We start from the raw sequence: 23902 nt of genomic DNA, 5'->3' as shown, positions 1-23902 counted from the left end.
ATTTCTGAGAAGACCACAGACTCTGAGATTATTAACCTACTTATGTAAGACGTAGTTTTCTCATCTGGATGTGGAGATTTGTTCCCCAACCACAACATATTGGGTGCTCCAATGAAGAAGTGTCTGTGAAGGAGGTCTGAGAACAGTTGTACCATGCAAATGTTAGATGTTATTTATCTTTATCCTCTTAACGGGCAGCGTCCACAAGACATGCAGCACACTGCAGGGTAGTACTGTAGAAAAATGCTTTTGTGTTGTATCTGGTACTTATTGGCCCTTTTTGCACCATCAAAGCATAAGGAATCAGTGTCACCAGGAAGCAGTTGACAGTGATTCCAAGATCTGTTACCTCCCTTGTGACTGAAAGATCTCCATCTTTTTTTTAAATGTTTAGAAATTTTTTAAATTGTTCAGTTACAGTTATCCCCTATTTTTCCCCCATTACTCTCCTCTGCCCTACCTACCCCCCCATCTCCCACATTCAATCCCCCCCATTTCTCCATCTTTTAAGGATGGTCCACAGTAGGGTTCTTTAAAATCACAGCTTTTACCTTGCCTACATTTAATGATTTTCCCTGTGATCCTTGAGGGGTTTATTCTTATGACTTGCAGTTCCCAGAATAGACTTTATTTGCATACTTAAATTTTCATCCTGCACACCTTCTAGATTATTGTTAAACTAGTTTTAACACTGATTCCCTCGGGCTCTCTGCCATTCATACTCTTCCATCTGCAAAGGACCTGCTTCTGCCTGCCTTTAATACCCATCCCTGGGACCGTGTCCTATTCATGAGTACACATTTTCTTCGATTCAGTGGGGACTCAAGTTTTTAAACAGTTTTGCATCTGAAATCTTGTTAAAGACTTCAAAATTACAAATAAATGACATCCATTGATGTTCTTTTATTCCCAATTTCAAGTTGACTTGAAATGACATACCGAAGTCATTGTTTTTTATTTCAGTGCATTGTGTTTAATGAAGCATTCCATAATCGTCATAATCAGTCAACATATTTATTAAATGACCTACAATGCACCCACTGTAGAGAGTAGAGTTATAGATGCCACCAGCTTGCCTTCCATGACGTCAGTCACAAATTGGAGATTCCCAGGGTCCCTTCCAAAGACCCTGATGAATTCGATACTCTGTGGAAATCCAGCATGACAAATGCTATGCACGCTATGGCAGGGTTTGTTTTCACTAGAAAACTTGACTCCCTAGGATGAATACCTTTGGGAGAAGTGTTGCTTTTCCTAATGTCTCGTGTACCTAGCACATTGGTTTGCTTTCTCTTCAAGACAAGTAAATGAATGCCGTGATCCGGGCTACGTCCGCACCCCCAGAGATGTGGCAATGCCCTCCTAATGTCCCTTTTCCAGCAGCTCAGGGGAGCAGCAGGTCCCGGTGCAGAGACACTCCCTGGGCCTTCCTCCTGCCCCTGAGGGGCCTGAGTGACGTGGCTGGCCTCTGTGGTTTCTTTGGCTGTCGGCTTTTGGTGTGCAATCCCTTTAAAGCCCGACAGCTGCTATCCTTGCCCAACATGTAGAATTGAAGAAGGCTGAGGTTACCAAAATTCTGGCCAGCTTTCACAGAAACACATGAATCTAAGGATGGTTCTTGCTCCAGGAACCCTCTTTGCTTCCTGAGAGAGTTTTCATGGAGGGAAGTGCCGCTGATGGAGGAGAGTGTTTTTTTGTGAACAGGAAACTTGCTTTGGAACAAGAACAAAGGATAGATGTGTGAACATGGGGGTGGGGCAGGAAATTACTTTAAACTTCTCAGATCATTCTCTAGATTCCTTCACCCCCCAGCTGAGGATCCCTAGAAGCTGAAAAAACTCACGGGTATACAGACATCTTACCTTCCTAATACCCTAGAGGACATTTTATGCATTTTATGCCTGTTCTTAGCCTAGCAGTCTGTGTCTTCAATGGAATTTCTCCTCTCTCAAATAAGGGACTTGTAGTGATTTTGGTGTTTGATCTAGTGGTCTTCCACCAAATCTTAGGAGTTTATCATTTCTTTTTGTTTTGTTTTGTTTTGTTTTTTGCCTGATGGAAAAGTAACAATGCCAAGCCCCTATCATTAAAACAGAAAGAGATGTGTCATTTTTTACATTACTTGTTATAACATGATAATAACCATTAAGAAAATTGCCCTGGCTGGTCGGGCCCAGTGGACTGAGTGCCAGCCTGGGAACCAAAGCGTTGCTGGTTTACTTCCCAGTCAGGGCACATGCTTGGGATGCGGGCCAGGTCCTGGTATGGGGCACACAAGAGGCAGCCACACATTGATGTTTCTTTCCCTCTCTTTCGCTCTCCCTTCCCCTCTCTAAAAATAAATAAATGAAGTCTTTAAAAAAAGAGAAAATAAGATCCTGGCTACAATAAGCAATATGGACTGGCCGATTCTTGCCATGGTCCCAGACCCCTTTTGTGGATAGGTTTTGGACTGACCAAGTGAAGTACACAGGCTTCAAGAGTGTTGCATCCATCCTCAACCCCCAGAGCATAGCCAAAGAAAGGGAATTCAAAAGCTGGTGGTATCATTCTGAGAATACACACAGATCCATAACCCAGTGATTTCCGTTTCAGTTTTACTGTTTCTGCTGCTCACAGTGTCCTCTGAACATTTAGAAATTGGTTACCCAAAACACATGGCACATTATTCCTCTAATTGTGGACAAGTAAGAATGGGTGGGCTGGCCAAGTAGGAGTGGGAGGGAAAGTGAAGTCAGCTGTTGACTCAAGTCTGGGGTTGGTGTTGCCATTGCTAGCTTGTTAGCACATGCAGCCTACAAGGGAATGGCAGTTGAGATGGACAAGGAATGAGAAGGAATGAAGGCTGTGCAAATGCATTCCTCTTCTTTATGTTTTGCCAAAACATCTTAAAATTCCTTTGGGATGAGAACCAGAACTGTTTCCCTGGTTACAGAAAGCCCGTTGGTGTTGGGAAAGAACAGGAGGGTGGGTGTGGCGGCCCCAGCACTTGGAGAGGCAGGTGTTAAGTGTGTGTGCATGTGTGTGATGCGTGTGCATGCCTGTGATGCGTGTGCATGCCTGTGCGTGGTCATGCAGACTACTGTGATGCCAAGCCTCCTCGCCCCTCCTTGGTGCAATAACAGAAAAGCACCATGCTCTGAGTCTGCATAATATTTTTATTGTCTTTTTATAGTACTTTTATAAATAATTTTTTCAATGTACTTCTCATTGCCTTTTGAGGTACTTAGCACAAGGGTCTTTTGTTTTCCTAGGAAAAAAAAAAGGTTTGATACTTAAAAAGCACCCAAATACCGGGTGGGGAAAAGGAGGTTTACAGTTTTGAGTACACAAAATAATTTATTCTAGTATATTAGCATTTATTAATTATTGTATTATTTTTCACACAAACAACTGTAAACCTACTTTTGCCCCACTCTGCCTTCAAATCAGAAATGCTTTAGACTGTGTTCCATAAAATCAGTACTTCTCATTGATTAGGGAAAGCAAATATTTCCCTAATAGGGAGAAAAAAAGAAAGATGCCTCAAAAAAAAAAAAAGCAATGGAAAGACTGGGTGTATATTAGCTTTATTTTATCATTTGGAAGGGACATGGGAAAAGACAAATTGACTTGCTCAAGTCAAGCATCGGTGTCAGTGACACTAGAGGCCCGACTGGTGGCTGGCCGGTCTCCTTCCATAGACCCCTTTCTTATAACTGAACGTTCTGTTTATGATTCTAGAATGTGTTAGAAGTTAAAGCCTTCACAACTTTTGCTTTATGATTTTTGTCTTATTTTCCATTTGGAAATTTTAAGTTGAGAATTTTGTCATATATGGTCACTTTTGGTACATGAATTGAGCACAGAGCAAATATGAAGCTTGCAATTAGATGTTGCCTGCTACAATCAGATGAAGGGAACAGTAAAATTAATCTATATAGCATTCATTTGCTGCATTTAGCAATACATTTTACTGCATTGTAAAGCTTAATAATGAGCATATAACATACAGGACTGCCAATTTGGTTATGGAGCTTGTGAAGAGGGTGAAAAGTCTAAGAGAAAGTGTAGGTAGAAAATTAAGGATTTGATGGCCAGTTCAAGATACTTCAAAAATAAATCCCAGATATTAAACATGAATTAATCAATGAGAATCAAGGTGGGGTCAGAGAAGGAGTTAACTGGCAAAGATGAGAAGGTTGGTCTTAAACAATTTACTTATAAAATTACTCATGTGTTTTAGGAAGCCAGAGATAGCCAGGAAGCGCTAGAATTTGAATAACCAGAGAGTGTACAGAATGCATAATGAGAAAAGGGCAGGCCCAGAGATCCACTGATCATGCATGCAGTCTGGACTGCCTATCAGTAGTTGTGTGACTTTGTGCAAATCATCCCACAAACTATAATCCTCTCATCTTTGAAGTGAAGATCCTAACAGGCTCTTCTTTATCAGACAAAGGAATGTGGAAATGCCTGCAGTAGAAATTGTTAAATGAATGTAGAATTGTTGTTGATGATGATGATGATCTATTATAATGGAGAAATTATTCCATTTAATAAATGTTATAGCAAAAAGAACAGATTTTTTTTTTAAATGAGAATGTAAAATATAGCCCTAGCCAGGAAGCTCAGTTGGTTAGAACATTGTCCCAATATGCCAAGGTTGTGGGTTTGATCCTAGTCAGGGCACATACAAGAATCAACCAGTGAATGCATAAGTAAGTGGAACAACAAATTGATGTTTCTTTCTCTCTCTCTCTCTCTCTCTCTCTCAAAGCAATAAATAAAAAAAGAATTTAAAATACAAATGTTACAATTCACCATTTTTATTAGCAGTGATGTGATCGGTCTGACATTTTGATTGTGAAGTTATAAACTTACTTATTATAAAATAGCTTTTGGCTGTACTAAAAATGTATTTTCCAATTTCAATACTAATTCATTTTAATTTTGATTTTTTAAATTTCCCAGTACTCCCAATTTGGAAAAACAACCAAATGAAAATGGAGTATCTCTTCAGGATGAAAATTTTGAAGAAATCATAAACTTACCCATCGGCTCTAAACCATCCAGATTAGATGTTACCAACAGTGAGAGCCCAGAAATTCCTTTGAAACCAATTTTGGCCTTTGAAGATGAAGGGACACTTGGTTCCTTGCCTCAGGTAGATGGTGTTCAAACACAGCAGACAGCAGGTGAGCTTGCCTCGCATTCCCTTCAGCAATCATCAGATGCATGTGAGAGCCACGGCGGAATGAACCTTCCTCAGTGTGACTATGGCACTGGCACACCTCGTCCTGCAATGAACCAAATAAGCCACGAGGACGGGATTGTGCCGGGGTCACGGAAACTGAATTTCGAGTCGGACTGGGCAACTTCTAGGGCCCCTCCTAGTCTGCCACTCAGTTTGGAAATTCAGGCTGTGTCACCCTTTGGGTGTCCCTGAGCCTCTCCTCATGGAGCAGCACTCATTGCCCAGCGTGCTTCAGATAAAGACAAGCATTTAATGTCTCCCCATAACTTAAGGACCACCTGGGCTAGTTCTGCCCACTGGAGAAAAGGTGTTTGGTTTTTATTCCTTTTTCAGCTCTTCAGATATTTGAAGACTGCCATCATGTCTTCCTATCATTTTTCTTTTGTTTGGGGGAAGCAACCTGAACAATATGTTACCGTCCTTTTTACATGTAATAAGATAGTTATGATTTAGGTGATGGGGCCATATTCCGAACCAGGAGCACACTGCGTCCAAGGGTCTTCCATCCACTGCTGAGTGCAAAAAGTACAGTAGCTTTATAGGACCCAAAGAAGCAAGGAGCACATCAAAAGTTACCAACTTAGTGGTCATAGCAACTCAATAGCACAGCCCCATCAGTCTCAAGGACAAGTAGGGTAACCCCAGCTCCATCTTTTTTCAGATCTCTTTGAATTCTATCAACTTCTCTGCCCAGCAGATCACTTCTGTGTACTGACCAGCATCTCTTTATTATACTATTATTAACTGAGCTGGCCAAATTTAGCATGTGTAAATGGAGTAGTAAAGACTGACTTGTGATCAAATTGTTTTTTCTTTTACATCCCATCTGTGAATTTGTTACAAATATTTTCCACTTTAAAAACATTGAAAATGGCAGTGCTGAGCCATCTATCCACATGAGTATTTTTGGCTTCTCCAGCCTACTGACGTTGGGAGTATGGCTTCACTTTAGTGAACCACTTTTCTGGACTGTAAAAGGAAGCTGTAAGGTTGATCCCAGGGCTGACATTCTGATTCTTAAGCCTCTTGCACGTTGTGGAAACACTCCTGGTGCAACTTTCTACTCTGCCATGCTGCGGGGGTTCTCAAAGCGGGCAGGCGCATCGGGGATGCCTTTCTGCTTCACTTGCCAGGCCTTAAATCACCTCTGGATTGATCCGTCATTCCATTCTCGCTGTGCCCACCCTTCCAGACCTTCTCTAGGAAAGTAGTCCAGTGTCTGTTATCTTAAGTGGTATAAGGGTTCTTTTGGGATCATGACTATTGGTTCACAAACATTTATTTAACCTCCAACATATGTTTGAAGACCAAAGCTTCAGGTACCAAGGATACAAAGATGTATGTAAGTCCCTAATGTCAAAGAAAAGTATAATCTCTGTATGCAGTTTTGAAAAATGAATGAGATAGCCTAACTTGAAATAAAGAAAAGGACATGTATTTTCCTATTAGTGGTAGAAATCACTTAAATATGTGATCATGGATCCTGATAAAATTGCCTATTCTTAAATGCATGGTAAACTTTTAGAAATGTAAGATATTACTATAGTATTCTATAAATAAGGTTTTAGATAAATATACTAACATGTTCTCTCTTCTTTCTCCTAATATAGAAGTTATATGAGCATTTCTACTGAAGAACCAAAGCAGAAATTTAATAAGAATTTCTACAATTAATGGAACTCCTCCCATGCGTCTTCTATGCGTAAAGGAGCGTCCCCTATCCTCCAGTTTTCTAAAGATTTCTTGACCATCATTTTCAAAAGACTTTATTAAAACCAGCTAAAGACAACAGACTGGATAGCTTTTCTAATAATTTTCGCCAATAGAAACAAAGAAATGCTCCTTGTTCTCAGTACTTTAAAATGGCTTTTTCCAGTGAGCTCCTTTTAGCAAATCAATATTTTTTTTTTTTTTCATTCTCTAAAAGATGAGAGCATTTGGCTGTAAAAGAAATGGGCTGACTTGGCATGACTATTCACATAGATATTTCGGTCTTTAAAAGCTAACGGAAAATTGGCACAAAAAAAATTTACCTTTTACAATACTTGAAAAATAAGTACCTCTTTGCTCAACAAGTAGAATGAATAGGAGAATAGGAGAGGTGTTTAAATTAAGCCTGTTTGTTCAAATAATATTGCAAAGAGCTCTACTTGTAGAGGCAAATTATAGGCAGGTTACCAGGTTCTTGTAAATGCAGCTTGTACATTCTGCAAACCCAGCTGTCACATTCTTGCATCTCTTTTTCCAAAAGCATACTAAACAGTTTTTAAATGTGAAGAAAAAAAACATTATTTTTTCAGAGCAAGAAAATAATTTACTGTCCTCTAAAATAATGTATTTATAAAGTTTTTCCAGATAAACTAATCAAATAAATTAGAATAATGTGACCATGGTGCAGATTCGATTTATTAGATTCATTCCTTGTGTTACCATAAGAGACCGTCACTGATGATCCAGGGTTATTCCCCAAGTCTGGGTGTTGCTGCCGCCCCCGGTGACGGTGAGACTCATCTTTGCCTTACCTGGTCACAAATTACCGGGGCGGGGGCGCGGGGGTGGGGAGGAATAAAGAATTAATATTTCTTTAAATAAAAAAAAAGAATTTGGTTTTGCTCGTTTAAGAGCAATGAAAACATGGAGTGTTGACTGTGTTGGGCCCCTTCCTGAGTGTCCTCCCCCTGCGTGGCGTCCATCCGCTGTCAGCTCTCATTGCTCTTCACTTTTGCTGCTGAGCTTCGCTGTACAAACTTGCACTTTTATTTACTAATCTAAATTCCATTTTATTTTACCATTTTAGAGGCTACGAATAACTAAATATTTGAGAGGGAACACATGTTTTTATGTGGAGTGTAAAAAAGGTAAATTTCTACCACTGTAGTGTATTGGTTTTTATTAAAAGAGAGATTGGTTAATCTACCAGATTGGATGAGAGACTATTCATTTATTGGACTATTTCCTTAAAATCCAAGCATATCGGCTTTAGTAATAGCTGTAATTTGTTAAAACGTTAATTTGGGGGTTTTCCCTATACCCAGTTGTCCATGTACACATAATCGTATTAAAGCAATCTGTTCAACAAAGTTGTTTTATTTGTTTAAATCAATCTAGCATGATATACCAAATGTGTCTGACATAGCTTTACATTCAGGTTTCTCAGACGTTATAATTTCAATCAGGTTGATTCTTGAGTTTTCAAATTGGCCTTCATTTGACCTCAATGACATTTTCCCAGCTTTCTCTGAACAGGTAGCTAGAATTATATTAAATTAGAGCAACAGTTCTATTTTGGCTTTTTTTTTTTTCAATTTATATTTTTAAACTTGAGCAATCAGCAAACTGAAAGCCTTCTGAGTAATCAAGTTTCAATTAGAAGTAGTATAAAACTGTTAACTCTGTTTCAAGAATAACACTGCCAAAGGATGACCTTGACCTGAATGACTGAATTGCTTTCTGTGCAGCCCTGGAAGGTCAGTGAAGAGGTCTTAAAGAGGTCTTCAGTAGGCACTACCTTAAGAACAGTGTTGAGGGTCCAGCATGACCCTCCGCATGGAATGAGGGTGGATAGATTTTTAGTTCCCTTCTACCACATTGCAGACTATCTAGGCCAATTTAGTCAGCAACCATAGCCTTATTTGGTAGATAGTAACCAGTTTTTACTGGAAGGTAAGGCTACATGTCTTGTGCATAACCTCATTACCTGGTGGAATATTACAATAAAAATAGAAGAGAGGTTTTATTACTTTTTTTAAAGATTTTATTTATTTTTAGAGAGAGGAAGGGAGGGAGGAAAACAGGGAAGAGAAACATCAATGTGTGGTTGCCTTTTGTATGCCCCCTACTGGGGACCTGGCCCACAACCCAGGTATGTGGCCTAGACTGGAAATCGAACCAGCCACCCTCTGGTTCGCAGGCCAGCGCTCAGTCCACTGAGCCACACCAGCCAGGGCACAAAAGAGAGTTGTTTCACATGAATAAATATTAGTGGACAAGGCTGTGGATAGCTTTGGGAAGATTCTTCTCTGCTCGTAATCAAACACCTGGACCAAAAACTTCACCGTGAAGCAGAAGTGGTGATATTTGGGAGGAGGATTAGGTAACCTAATTGGATCAGCACCAGTCTTAAATGTGCGGAGTTCAGGGGAAGGTGGCACAAGGACAAACAGAGCTCTAGACCTAAGGAACTAATCAAAAGGCATGAACTTGCAGGACCTGCCATACTCTTACACCTCATTTCATGCATTTTTGCCTCTAAACTTTCTAGGCAACCACTTCCGTTTCAAGCTTCTTTCATTAATAATAAATTACTAACATCCCTTATGCTGAATGCTATCTGGCCTACTCTCAGGGTGCAATTAATTTCAGTTATATATGAACACAATTTTATATTAAAGCATTTTGAAGTAAGTTGTATTTTAAAAGGCATTGATAAATTCTCTCTTGCATTTAAAAAAAACAGATGGAAAGTATTTGATTATTGGCCTACTTACATATTGTGCATTGAACATTAAAAGGCATGATGAAATAGCTATTGGATCAGGTTACAAAAAGCAACTTTTTAAAATGGCTTTACTGCCAAAAAACATCATGCCCCAGCCCCGTTCTGTGTTTACTCATCAAACACCGAAGCCTTCTCAGAAATGCTCTAGGTTGTCATTTTCTCCTTTGGCACTTCATTGGTTTGGGGGAGGAGCCCTAAAGCCAAAAAGACGAAGAGAAAACAGCCTACATGGGAACAGAAGGGGCAATTTAAAATCTGTTACAAATAAAATACTGTGTTAGTAACTATTTCCTTGATGACTATTACTTGGGGTTTTATGTTGGTAGGTTTGATTACAATTTTAGAGATTAAAAGTAATTTTTGTAATTAGTGCCAAGCTTGATAAAGTTCAAAAGAAAAAATGCTAAATTGTTTAAAATGTACACTGATAAAGTATTAGGACTGACATTCAGTTTTGAATTGGTGGATCTCCAAGACCTTGCAGAAGACTAAGGGGAGAGGGTTAGAAGCCAGGGCCAACTCTGGAAGCAGGGAAGAATTGTGAAGACAGGTTTGAATGCCAGCCTGACGCGTGTGAGCCAGCTGAGGCTCGGTAAGTTACCTGTGTTCTCCAGGTCTCAGTTTCTTCATCTGTATTCGGAGAGTAATGCCCATCGCATCGGGCTGCCGTAGTCATTACAAAGATTGAATTAAATGAGGAAATTTAAGTTTCTAACACATGGTAAGTGTTTAACAAATGTTGAATTTTTTTGTCTTTAGTTTGCGGGCCTCCAGCAAGGCCACCAGGACACTGCTCCAGAGGTGGGAACTTCACTGTTATTTTTCAAGAGTGGCCTTAGATTCCACTTAGAAAGAAATAAGTTGTTCATTCTAGGTAATTAAACCAAGCAAGCTATACTAATGTCAACTTATTTCTCTAGAACAGTATTACAAGTTTAGAGTTTTTAATCATTTTTGAGTGTTTCCATATTACTATTTAAATTCATAATCACTCCTTCCTCCACCCCTCCCAAAATGTTCTGCTCCAAAATTAATTATCGTTACTTTATATTTTTATGTATTGGGAGACACTTCTTGACATCCTCTGACAGAATTTAGATTATCTAGTTGGCCACAGAGATGATTATAAATGTTTTCCCAGAAATTACTATTAACATTGGCCAGCACTCAGCAATGCTGTGGGAGGGCTGATTGGAGCAGCAAGAAGTGTCTGAAGTTGATGTTGAAAGTTAAGCAAGTCATGTTCAGAATGTGTCTAATGATTCTGTGTCCTTTCTAAATTGAGTTGTCTCACCAAAAGATGTCAGAGAAAAGATGGATTAGGAAAGCAAGAATTTGGAGGCCGTCGTTGGATTTAGGGGTGAGTAAGGGAGACAATTAGAAGGAAGTTCCTCATTCTCAAAACCAGCGGAGAGAGGGGCGCTGGGTGAAAGTGAAAGGCTTAGCTAACGGGCACACATGCGCGACCCATGGACACAGGCAATGGTGCGGCGACGGCCACAGGGAAGGCAGGGGCAAGGGCTGGGTGAGGGTGGCGACGGGGGAGGAACTTGGGGCCTCTGTAATAGTGTCAACAATAAAAATAAAGTTTCAAAAAAAAGAATAGTTACAAATGTGGCAAGAAAAAAGACTAGACGAAGACCGGTGGTGTTTAATTAGATTTTGAGGTATTAATACGAATGCAGTTTTATCTAATAGATAGATAAAGATATAGATTTCTATATATACACGTATGTCTACGCAAGCATTTATTTATTAGCTCTGCCTACTTGGAGGGCCAAAAATGCATAACTTGAATTTAATGATGATGAAACATCAGGCAATCCCAAAATAAAGAGCATTTTACAAACAGGTCTCTACTCTTCAAAAATGTTAAGACCATAAAAGATAAGAAAAGATAAAAACATCTCTATATCAAAGGAGACTAAAAAGAAAACATATGAACAAAAGGTAACACATACTCCTAGATTGGCTTCTTTGCCTATAAAAATTAATATTGGGTCATAGGCAAAAAAAAAAAAAAAGGGAAAGGTGGGTCCTGAATTAGTTGGTGGTAATGTGTCCATGTTAATTTCTCAGTTTCCATAGTTGTGCCTTCATTAGGTGGGAGAGTACTCTGTCAGGAACTACACACTGTAGAATTAAAGGGTACTAGGGTACATGTCTAATGCTCAAAGAGCTTAGAGGGAAAATATATATAATGTACATATAAGAGATTAATTGTGCATGTGCATGTGTGTATGTGTGTGTGTAAACCGAGAGAACAAATGAGGCAAATGTAAAAAGTTAACTACTGGGAATCTGTGTGAAGAGTAGATTCGAATTCTTTGTGTTGTTTCTGTAATTTTTCTAGAATATGAAATTATTCCAAAATAAAAGTTAAAAAATATATGTACACAAGTGTGGAATACTCTCTTATTCCTTCTGCCTACCGTTAGCACATAAAATAGAATGACAATTATGACCTAGTTTAAGGATTCCTTTCACAGCCGTGTCATAAACCAGCACTACAGTCTCAAGCTAGTCAACCAGCAGCAATGGCTTCCACCTTTTGAGGTCTTACTCTGTATGGAGACAGTGCCAAACCATTTTATGTATCACACCATCCTTCCAACCAAGCCACAAGGCTCGAGGGGCTAAGCACCTTGCCCAGGATGGCTACTTAAGGACAGAAACAGGCTATGAGCTCAGGCCTGCCCCATGCACGGCTCAGGCTAATTACGGCTCTGCTCCACAAGCTTGTAAAGAGGCACAATTGCACTAGATGTCTGCTAAGCCTTTTCTTAGCACTAAGATTCTATTAGACACATTTCCAGGTTTCTTTTCTGAAGGTTCTCATTCATTTGACTTAGTGGTCAGAGTGTTCCAGGTGGCTCTTATAGCCCAAACCCGTTCATCAATTCCTCATGAATAATTGTTTCTTTGTTTAAAAGGTATGAAAGCTGCCTGCTTTGGTCGCTTCCTTGAGTCTTATTTTTCTATTAGTTCCTATATGATGTGAAAAATTAAATGTAATTTTTTTTCTCCTGTTAACCTGTCTTATGTCAAGTTGATGCGTAGGCCGGCCAAAGAACCGAGAAAAAAATAAGGGGGAACCCCCCTCTGCTCTACAGTGTTTTCTCCGGACCTGCGGGTAGGTGGCCAGCAACCCCCTCTCAGGTGTGCGTTGCTGTGCAGCAGCACTTCTAGTGCTAAATCATCAGAGCTGCATTCTTAGGAGGAAACCGAGTCGTGCCCATGACTTATGTGCAATGACCACTCAATCTGGTTTCCCAGGGACCGTTCCCATTTATGCCTGCTGTCCAGGGATGAATGCTAATAGCACCCCTTTCACTCCTCAAAGGGTCTCTGTTTGGCTACACATTCTATCATCAGCCTGCTGGAGCGCTCCTTCCCTGCTCTCCTGCGGGCCATCTATTTCCTATGTCCCCCCAGTGTGCCCCCATCTCTAGGCAGCATATCTCTCACCTGACCATGTTGCACTTTATCCCTAAGACTTAAAAGAACCAGCAGACCATGACAGTCATTTATAGTTTCACTGAAAACCGGTATAGACTGAAGGAGCGTCATGCACTCTCAAAATCACATACACACAGTTATCACTCCTAATATCAAATTTGCAAACCCAGTTCTTTCCCTGTCAAGTCTGTGTTTGTTTATATAAACCCTAAGTGCCTTGTACTGATGGCTTCTCTTTGTATCATGATCGTTTGACTCTGAGCCATAATTCTCTGTAATCCTGCAGCTCAGGCTGGGTTCTCAGCCTGCATCCTGGCCCTCTCTTGATAATGACATCATCACTCACTCTCCAGCTGGAAGTGACAAGGGTTGCCATGACAAAACAAATAGGCTTCGCTGGCAGAGGCTTTTGTTTGTGGAGTGTGTATCCTCTGTGTCTTTGGCTTTCAGGGCTGATGAAACTGGCCTGACAGCCTAGAAATAGCAGTAAAATAGAGCAGTCACAAGCGACATGGTAAGATATTTTTAAAAACATGTATCAAGGCAATTAAGACCTCAGAAACAGTTTCTTAGATTGAAGAGTCCAGATGTTTAATTATAAAGTGTTTTATTCTGATTCTAGATATAAGTAGATATAAGTTCTACTGTGACAAGAAGCATTTAAGCGAGCAAAGGGTCAATGATCACATGAATAATAGCAGCCATTTGTTAAGGGCCTACTTTGCATCAGACTCAGGGACTTTGCATTATTTTGAATCCTCCTGGCAGCCAGGGGAGGTAAGTATCATTATCCCTATATTAGAGATGAAGAAACTGATGTTGGTGTCAGAGCTGGGATTTGGACCCAGGTTGTACTGGCTCCAAGTCTGTGACCTGTCTACCAAACACAGCCCAAGGAGAGTTCCACAAATAAACTCTATGTTGGTACTCACTATTTGTGCTTGACATTTTAGGGATGGGTTAGAAATGGAATGAAAAAATAGATTTGGGAACTAAGGCACCCCTGAGACATACCTTCCTGTACTCAACACAGACCTCTCTGAGATAACTGAATGGATAAAGACGGCACATAAAATCAACAGCCATAGCCTATAAATATTATCTTTATTCCCCATTTTGTTCTCTCCATGCTGTTCCCATGGAGACATAGCTCCTCAATTTATCTGGAATTCACCTCACCCAGAGGATATGATTCTGAGATCTCTGAGAGAGGCCCGGGGGAGAGGCAGACATTATGCAGAGCTTCAACTCCTCTGAGCAGATTCATTCCTTTTCCTTCTTGTCCTCTTTTTCTCACTTTCTCATGTTCATTAGAAACTGACTAGATGGATTTTGTAATGAGAAATGGACTCAGTAAGGAGCATGCTTCTTCATTTGCAAACATTCTCAGGGAGAAAAAGAAACTTCGGTGGTGACCAGCCATTTGTAAGCCAGTGGCAGCCGCCACTGATGTCAGAGAAGCTATTCTCACAGGGCAAGAGAACATCCCTAGGTGGAGTAGACATCACTCATACCCAGGGGGTCTGATTAGACATTCCTCACCCATTCTGAGCACCAGCTTAATTAAAACATTTATGCAGCCATTTTAAATTGAGATATAACCCAACCCCTGTAAACAACAGGGATTCCTGAAATACAGAAACCACCTTTAGATAAAACCTGTGATCTAATGTGCAATCCAATGCTGTCCTGTGTTTTATCTCAATTGGTTTCTAATTTGGCCATTTTGGCACTCTTTTCTTCCTTGTTTCTCAAGATAGGTATTGGTGGGAAAAACTTAGGACAAAAAAATAAACTCTGCTCTCCCCCAAAGGGTCAATACTCAGTATATGAAAAAAATCTTGATAGAAAAATTAATGGCTAAGAACATTAGTATTCAAAGGCAAAACCTACTGATGATCAATAAAAGTCAAAATGAATTATCTTGAAAAAAATAAAAAAATAAACTAATGCAAACTCATTTCTGTCTTTATTTTTCCTTTTGGTTTCTCTTTTTTTCCCCTTGTTATGTTAAGTCTACAAAGAAGACTCTTTGATGAATCTTTGAGGTTCCTACCCCTTTGTCACCTTGCCAATAGCATGAATTCCCTTAAAAATAGAAAGCGAGAGGAATCAAAGTTGAGTTCTCACAGCTATATAAATATCTCATTGAATAGGAAAATAAAAATAGTCTTAGCTTCTACATGATGAGTGCTGTGCCTGCCACAAGGCAGGCTCTTGAGCTGTTCATTTGCATTTCTCATTCAATTCTTTTTTTATAAAAAAAAAAAAAAAAAAAAATTTTATAAAAAAAAAAAATCTTTTTTTTTTTTTTTTTTTTTTTTTTTATTTTTAAGAAATTTTTTTTTTTTTTTTTTTTTTTATTTTTTTTTTTTTTTTTTTCACAACACTCTTGCAAGGTAGAAAATTGCAGACCCATTTACCGGTTTGCAGATGAAGAAAACAGGCTCAGAAAGAACTAAGGAAGCCTACCCAAGTCTCACAGTTGGTAAAAGCCAGAGACAGGATTGGAACCTAGGTGTGTCTCACTCTCAATGTTATTCTTTTTCTACTACTTCATGCTGACGCTAAGTTGTTTTATTTAGGCATCAGAAATATAAAAAGTGTGGTGATTAAAGTGTGAAAATGTTTCTTCTATACCCTAACACTAGGTGTGTTTAAAGAGAACCAATTGAGAAGACTTTCTTCTAATATAATAAAGTGCTTGGTACAAAATAAGAGTGAAGCAAAGCTTCCATCAGGGAGAGTAGCTTAATTTGTACTAGAAAGTTCCACCGACATAATGATATTTCAACATTGTAGCTCATAAGCTTGAAAGTGTCCTCACCAAAAGCTGACAGAGCAAATCTGTAAAGTATTGGCACATGCTGTTCCCTGCCCTGCTTTCCCCCTTTATCCTATACCTCTTTCTACCCCTCCCTGATCCCTAATCCTATTCAAAGCCACAGAAAATGGGATTAAAGGGAACAGCCAGCAAAGAAATCCTTTCTAACCTTCGTTTTAACACTGGGCACTTTCTGAACTCAGCATATAATCTTTATTAAGTACTGTATGCCCTTGTTGTGACACTTTCTACACTAGGTTTTATCCTCTCAGGAAATGAATAGCAAAACACAGAATGAGGGGGAAAAAGAATGTAAATAGGTAAATGTGTTATTCAAGCTTACAGACGAAATGAAAAACAACCAAGCCTCCACAATAACATCCGGTAATACTGGCTGTTTCAAATCATCTGCTATGTGTAAATACATATATTTTTCAAAAACCAGATCTGTTCTTTTCAGAGGACCCATGAACTTTGTTAATGAGTACAATTTTGTTCTAGTTGTAAACAGGATCCCAGAGTACCAAAGCCAGCCTAATATGGGCTGTAATATTTTTCAGCAGTTCTGTGAGGTGGCTTGTCATTTGAAACGCATGTTGCTGTCTAAGGGTTATTTCAAGTGAAGACTCTGTGTCCTACAATCATATCATCATTTTCTTTTTCTTTTATCCCCATCCTCCTCCTTTTTCTCCTTTTTTTTTCTTCTACCTCAAATTTTATTAAATCTCTTTATATCATGTAGTAGTTAATATCTATTGATTGTCATCTGTGACATTGTACCATTTACTTACTTATTTATTCCTCCATCTTTATACCTTCTTACCAATGGGTATCTTGTTAAGACTTTCTTCAGGCAAACTAAGAACAATATTTTAAATTAAGGTAAACATTAAATCTCACTTCAGAGAGAAAAAGGTCCTGCTTCAGGACATCTAACAGGACGCTAAACATTTTCCGAATTCACTGCAAAGGAAATTTTTTAAATCCACAAAGAAAATGAGCCTCATTATAGAGTGATTAAACTACCATGCATTTTACCTCAAGCAAAAACCCAAGCTGTTGCTCATTCAAGATGATCCTGGCCAGGGAATGAACTCATAAGGATATGAAAAGCCTCTTGCTTTTAATTCTCACTAGCAGATATCACTCCGCCTGGGACCAGTAACTCAGCTCCAAATGGGACCAAAGCAGCTCAGCAGCATGACCTCTCTACCCTTAATGCTACAAATCTAAAAGATTTTTTTTTTTTTTTTTTTTGGTCTTGTCCTGGCCAGTGTGGCTCAGTGGATTGAGTGCTGGCCTGTGGACCAAAAGTTTGCTGGTTCGGTTCCTGGTCAGGGCACATACCTGGCTTGCTGGTTGGGTCCCCACTTGGAGGCGTGTGAGAGGCAACCAATTGATATATATCTTTCACATACCCATGTTTTTCTCCCTCCTTTCTCCTCTTTCTAGGAATGGGTAAATAAATCTTTAAAAAGAAAAAAGAAAAAAATATCTTTAAACCTAGAATCGAACTGGCAGGGATAAGCATTCCGTTGGATGTTGGGGCAATGGGAGGGCAGAGGCTGCCATGCTGCAACTAAGAGCGCAGGCTCTGGAGTTCCAACCGTTGTTTGAATCCTGACTGTGCCATTTACAAGCCACCTGGCAACTTCTCTGTTCCTCTATTTCCATTTGTAAAGTGGCTATAATAATAGTGCCTACCTCCTGGGGTAAATAATGACTAAATGAAATAAAATATGGAAAGCATTTACAGTAGTGTTTGACATAAATATTAGCTACTTTTATTATTGCTACTATTATTACAACAACAGAAGGAAGACTGAAGCTGGAAATCCAGTATCTGAATTTGTAGGAGTATTTCGCAAAGATCATTAGCTTAGACAAAGTGCACTTACCTGATTATCATGCCTGAGATTTTAAATGACAATGTAGTTTTAACCTTTTTTTACTGTGTGACATGCAGAAACCCAGGTAAAATACAAATTACAGTTTAAGGATTTATTTGAAATCTAACACCTATATAAATATCTCCCACGTCAGAGAGGACATTACCAGAACCCCAGGAAGCCTCTGCAAGCCATTTCCAATGCACAAATCCCTCCCTTCGCAGAAGTAACCGCTGTTCTTACTGAACTATAATCACTTTTCCAATTTTTTTTCCTCTCTTCACACGTTTATCCTAAGCACACCTAAACACTATGCTGTGGTTTTGCTTTCTTTTTAGAGCAAATATAAATGGAATTGTACAGTATGTATTCTTTTGTGTCTGGTTTCTTTTGATAAACAATACATTTTTAAAGATTCCACATTTGTTTATTTTTACATTCCACTGTATAAATATGTCATGAGGTATATATTATTTCTGCTCTTGGTGGACATGAGTGTTGTTTTTGATTAAAAATATAGCTGCCATACACTCTGTTGAACATATGTCTTAGAGTACACTCACACACATTTTAGATTTTTTAAGATTGTATTTATTTATTTTTAGAGAGGGGGAGGGGAAGGAGGAAGAGAGAAAGAGAAACATCAATATGTGGTTGCCTCTCACACACCCTCTACTGGGGACCTGGCCTGCAACCCAGGCATGTGCCCTGACGGGGAATCAAACCATTGACCCTTTGGTTCTCAGGCCGGCCCTCAATCCACTAAGCCACACCAGCCAGGGCCACTCATACCCATTTTATATATCCAGAGGAATGTAAATGTTCAAATTTAGTTGACAATGCTGAAGTGTTTTCTAAGATAAATGCACAAACAGTGATGAGCAATCCTGTTGCTCCATATTCTCATTCCAAGTTGATCTTGTTAGACTTTTTAATGTTAGCCATTCTAGTGGGTATAGAGTGTTATCTCATTGTATTTCCTGGATTACTAATGATGTTGAGCATTTTTTCACTTTTTACTGGCTATTTGGATATGCAATTCTTCTGCCTATTTTTCTTTTGTCTTTCTCTTAGTGGTTAGTAGGATTTCTTAATATAGTACGTATGCAATTTTTTGTTGCTTATGGGTATTGCACATGTTCTCCCAATTTTTGGCTTACACTCTCTTAATGGTGTTTTTGATGGGCCAGAGCTCTTCACTTTAATATAGTTGACCTTTATGGTTGTTCCTTTCTCTGTCCTATTTTTAAAACTTTCCCAACCCTGAGGTCATGAGGATATCTGATATTGTCCTTGAAGATATTTCTTGTTTAACCTTTCTCAAGTATGTCTTTGCTTAGTCAGCTCAGGCTGCCATAACAAAACTCCTAGACTAGGTGGTTTAAACAACAGATAATTATTTCTCACAATTTTAGAGGCTTAGGAAGTCCAAGATCAAGGTGTTGGCACTCTTTCTGGCAAGAGCCCTCTTCCTGTTTTATAAATGGTCATCTTCTTACGGTGTTCTCACACAGCAGAGATAGAACAAGAGATCTGAACACTAATTGCATCATGGGGCCTCACCCTAATGACCTCATCTACCCCTAAATATTTCCCGAAGGCCCCACCTCCAAATACCATCATGCTGAGGGGTAGGTATTTAACATGATTTTGGAGGGGAACACAAATATTTATTACATAACAGTCTTACACTATTAGCCATCTAATTAAATATTTTCTCTTTTGGACAGTGCCCTGGCACTATCTGCTGAAAAACTATCCTGTAGCAACTCCTCCTCTCTAATACCAACTTTTGTCATAAATCAAATGTCCATTTTATCTTTTGGTCTGTTTTTTGATTCTTGTGTCCCATAATCCATTTTTCTATTCTTGAGCCAAAAGCCCTTGGTGATAATATTCAGGTGGAGCAGGTCTTTTATTCTTCATCAGGTGGGTCTTGGACCTTTGCGTTTCCATACAAATTTTAGATTCAAACTCACTTTAAAAATCATGGGAATTTTGTTGGGGTTTACATCGAATCTGAAGATAAGTTTAAGGGGAATCAATCCATTTTTAATAGTGAGTCTTCTCATTCACAAAAGTAGGATATCACTTCATTCATTGAAATCTTCTTTGATAGTTTCTGTCAATCATGTTCTAGAATTTTCTTACTAGAGTTCTTGCATATTTTCTTCAGAGTTGTTGTTAGGTATTTGATATTCCTTGATATTATAATAAATGATTTAATATTTTTAAGATTTTATTTTCTAACCATTATCTGCTAGTAATTAGATATACAACTGATTTTCAAAAATGTATCTTGTATAAGGAATCTTGTTAAACTATTTAATAATTTATCTGTAACTTTAATTTTTTCTATATACACAGAGAATCTGTGAAGAATGAGTTTCATTTATTCCTTTCCAGCACTTGTAACTTTTTGTCCTTTTTCTTGCTGTGCGTACTGTCAGGGGTTCCAGGACAGTGCTGAATAGAGGCAGTGACAGGAGGCATCCACTGCTTGTTACTGGACTCAAAGCAAAAGCTTCCAACGTTTCACTCTTAGCAATGGTGTTTGCTGTAGGGTTTTTTTTTTTTTTTTTTTTTTTGTAAACAGGCTTTATCATCTAAAGGGTATTCTCTCCTAGTACTATTCTACTAAAATTTTTATCATGAATGGATAATGCATTATTTTTAAAGTATCTGGAGAACGCAAGCCTTGTACCTGAAAGACCTATGAAAAGAAAAGAGTCCTCTGTATGTATGAGAAAGAAGGTGTCTTTTGTCTTGACCCTTGGTTAAAAATGGAATGGACTAATGATTACAAAATACCTATTCTAAATGGGGCAAACAGCATGAGCAGGAAGAGACACTAGGTGCAAGTTATCTGTTTTCCTAGATATTAAAAAATGACATTAAAACGAATATAGAATTTCTTAAGTCTTCAAGTTACAAGATTTTGAAATTGTAGGATTTTGGTTGCCCCCTCCCCCAATATTAATGTTTAGTAATAAGAATAGTGATAAAGGAATTACAAAGCAAAAAAATAGCTAACAGCTCTGTTATGTCTCCAAATCTCCAGGAGGTGGAGGCAGCGAGCCACTAAGATTTCAGCCTAACAGGTCTCCAGCCTTCCAACTTGAATTGTGCAGAGAGATTGCCCTCTTTTATTCTCATTCTCTTGTTTAACTTGCAGCCCTCCCAGGAAGAAATCATCCTCACCATGGCAGAATAATGTAAGGGATACTGCGTCTCTGGTTTGATCTCACTGGCTTATATTATTCATGTATACTCAGTCCATGTATTCAATAAATATAAAAATATTGGAGAGGCTAGTTAGCTTTGGACTAATGACAATAGGATCCATTTAAAATGACTGAATTCACACCCTAAGATTAGTAAACAGATGTAAGTGTATTGCTACACACTGTCTTAGTCTACTTCAGCTGCCATAACAAAAAGCCATAGACAGAGAAAAAAAGCAAGTCCTGTGGAACTAAATACATGTTCTTGGCAATTCACTTCTCAGATGTGTGAGTCAACAAATAACCCTTCTATTTAAGCTAGTTTCAAATGTTTTCCTGTTACCTGCAATAAAAGGTATCTTGGTAAATAGAATTTGTGTAAAACCTCTTGCATGATGCCTAGCACTTTACATGTTTAAGAATTACTATATATTGCCCTGACCAGTGTGGCTCAGTTGGTTGTGCATTGTCCTGCAAAATGACTGGTTGCCAGTTCAAGAGGCAACTGATCGATGTTTCTCTCTCACATTGATATTACTTTCCCTCATCCTCCCTCCCTTCCCTTCTCTCTAAAAATAAATATAATCTGCCCTGCCTGGCGTGGCTTAGTGGATTGAGCGCTGGCCTGAGAACCAAAGGGTCAGCGGTTCAATTCTTAGTCAGGGCACATGCCTGGGTTGTAGGCTAGGTCCCCAGTAGGGGGTGCTCAAAGGGTAACCACACATTGATGTTTCTCTCTGTCTCTCCCTCCCTTCCCCTGTCTAAAAATAAATACATAAAATGTCTTTAAAAATAAAAATAAATAAAATCTTTTTAAAAAATTAAGCCCTGGCTGGTGTTGGCCAGTGGATTGAGTAACAACCTGCGAACCAGAGAGTTGCCAGTTCAATTCTCAGTCAGGGCACTTGCCTGGGTTGCAGGCCAGGTTCCCAGTGAGGGTGACGCAAAAGACAACCACACACTAATATTTCTCTCCCTCTCTTTCTCTCTCCCTTCCCCTCTCTCTAAAAATAAATAAATGGAATCTTTTTTAAAAATGTAAGAGTGCTCAATTTTAAAAAGTTAAAAGTTTAAAAAAGGAATCACTATAAAATTTATACTAAAAAGAACAAAAGTGCTTATAAAATTCTAATTGTAAAATAGCCCTTACAATTTAGTTTGAAAATCTTGATAGAAAGTATTCATTGTGTTTTGAGAGAATTAATCATTTGTATAGTGGACAGAATTTTGGGGGTTTTTTTGTTAACTTTTGAAATAAGTTCTAAGTTACAGTAAGATTGAAAGAATTGTACAAAGGACTTTTGTATGCCTGTCTCCCAGATTCAGCAACTCTTAACATTTTACAATTGTTACATTTAGTCACCATTTTCTTTATCCCTAACCTTGTACTAAGCCACTTAAGGCTACTGAGCACTTAAAACATAACCAGTGTGATCAAAGAACTGAATTTCTAATTTAATTTAATTTAAATATAAATTTAAAGAGTGAAAATCAAGTCTGTTACTGGAAAAAAAATTAACTATGCATGGAACAACTTAATTATGTAAATCTTCTTCTTCAAGATGTTAATTTTATGACCCCTAAATACAGACCAAGTATTTCTGGTAAAAACTTAGCATCCAAATTGAGAAATGTGTTAAGTAGAAAAAAATACACTGGATTTCAAAGACTTACTATGAAAAAAAAGAATGTTAAATATTTCACTGTTTATTTTTCAAAATTGATTACGTGCTGTAATTAAAATATTTTTAATTTCCTGGGTTAAATAAGAATATTATTTAAATTAATTTTACCTGTTTTTACTTTTAAAATGTAACTGCTAGTGTATTTAAAATTACATGTTTGCCTTGCTTTGTAGTTCTATAAGAAATGCTCTGTCTCTTTAGAAATGAGCTGCAAATATCCTACTCCTGTATTTCTATATCTTTTTTTCATGCATTTCTAAGTGAAAGATACTTTCTTATATAACCAGTATGGTATAGGTTTTCTTTTTGCACTATAAGTCTTGATGTAGAGAAGATGAATGAATCTGCCATCTCATGATGACTTTTTCTCATCAAGAATTTGACTCGAGGCAAAAATGGCCTCTGCAGAATCTCTATTACATTAAATTTTAGCAAAGTATAAAGTATTTTCACAGATTCAGTGGAAAGCTGTAGGCTTCTTACAAAAAAACAGAAGAAAATGTAAAATAGTTCTCGTGGATCCCTGTAGGAAGACAATAATCTGGAATTTTCCACATGAACATCTTTCCATGTTGCCTATTCTAAAAAGACATGCATTCTTAAATATCATTTGTCAAATAGTTTGGATATCTACTACATAGTTTGAACATCAAAATGCATTGGGTTGGCCAAAAACTTCATTTAGTTTTTTTCTGTACAGTGGTTCTAGTAGTGCTTAATTGTCTTGAACTTCATTGGAAACAATTTTGTTAGATTGTACTATGACAGCTGTCATATCAGTGTGCATTTTTAAAAAAATCAAAATTGGTGAATTTTTGTGCAGCCATTTTAATATTGAAGATGGAAGAAAATATGCAACATTTTTGTTGTATTATGCTTTATTATTTCAGGAAAGGTAAAAATGCAACTATAATGCAAAAATAAAATATGTGTAGTGTATGGGGAAGGTACTGTGACTGATTGAACATGTCAAAAGTGGTTTGCAAAGTTTCTTGGTACTATTGATATTTTGGGCAAATAAATCTTTGCTGCGGGGCTGTCTTATGCATCGGAAGATGTTTAGCAACACCCCTGGGCCTCCACCCAC

General features: G+C 38.3%; 1 protein-coding gene across 3 annotated transcripts in view; it reads left to right on the top strand.

Annotated features, from left to right (window-relative positions):
* The window catches only part of MAP7 (microtubule associated protein 7), a 159643-nt gene extending 151956 nt beyond the window's left edge, over positions 1 to 7687 (top strand). For all 3 annotated transcript variants that reach the window (XM_054570019.1, XM_054570017.1, XM_054570016.1), the window contains 2 exons: positions 4954 to 5177; positions 6847 to 7687. In XM_054570019.1, the coding sequence (XP_054425994.1) occupies positions 4954 to 5177; positions 6847 to 6857 (235 nt within the window). In that variant the 3' untranslated portion in view covers positions 6858 to 7687. The remainder of the gene's footprint in view (positions 1 to 4953; positions 5178 to 6846) is intronic.
* The last annotated feature ends 16215 nt before the right edge of the window (positions 7688 to 23902 follow it).

Source organism: Pteronotus mesoamericanus, unplaced genomic scaffold (genome assembly GCF_021234165.1).
Source record: "Pteronotus mesoamericanus isolate MK-2021 breed Mesoamerican mustached bat unplaced genomic scaffold, CSHL_Meso_final contig_20, whole genome shotgun sequence".
NCBI lineage: Eukaryota > Metazoa > Chordata > Mammalia > Chiroptera > Mormoopidae > Pteronotus > Pteronotus mesoamericanus.
This window is presented reverse-complemented; position numbering and strand designations above follow the sequence as displayed.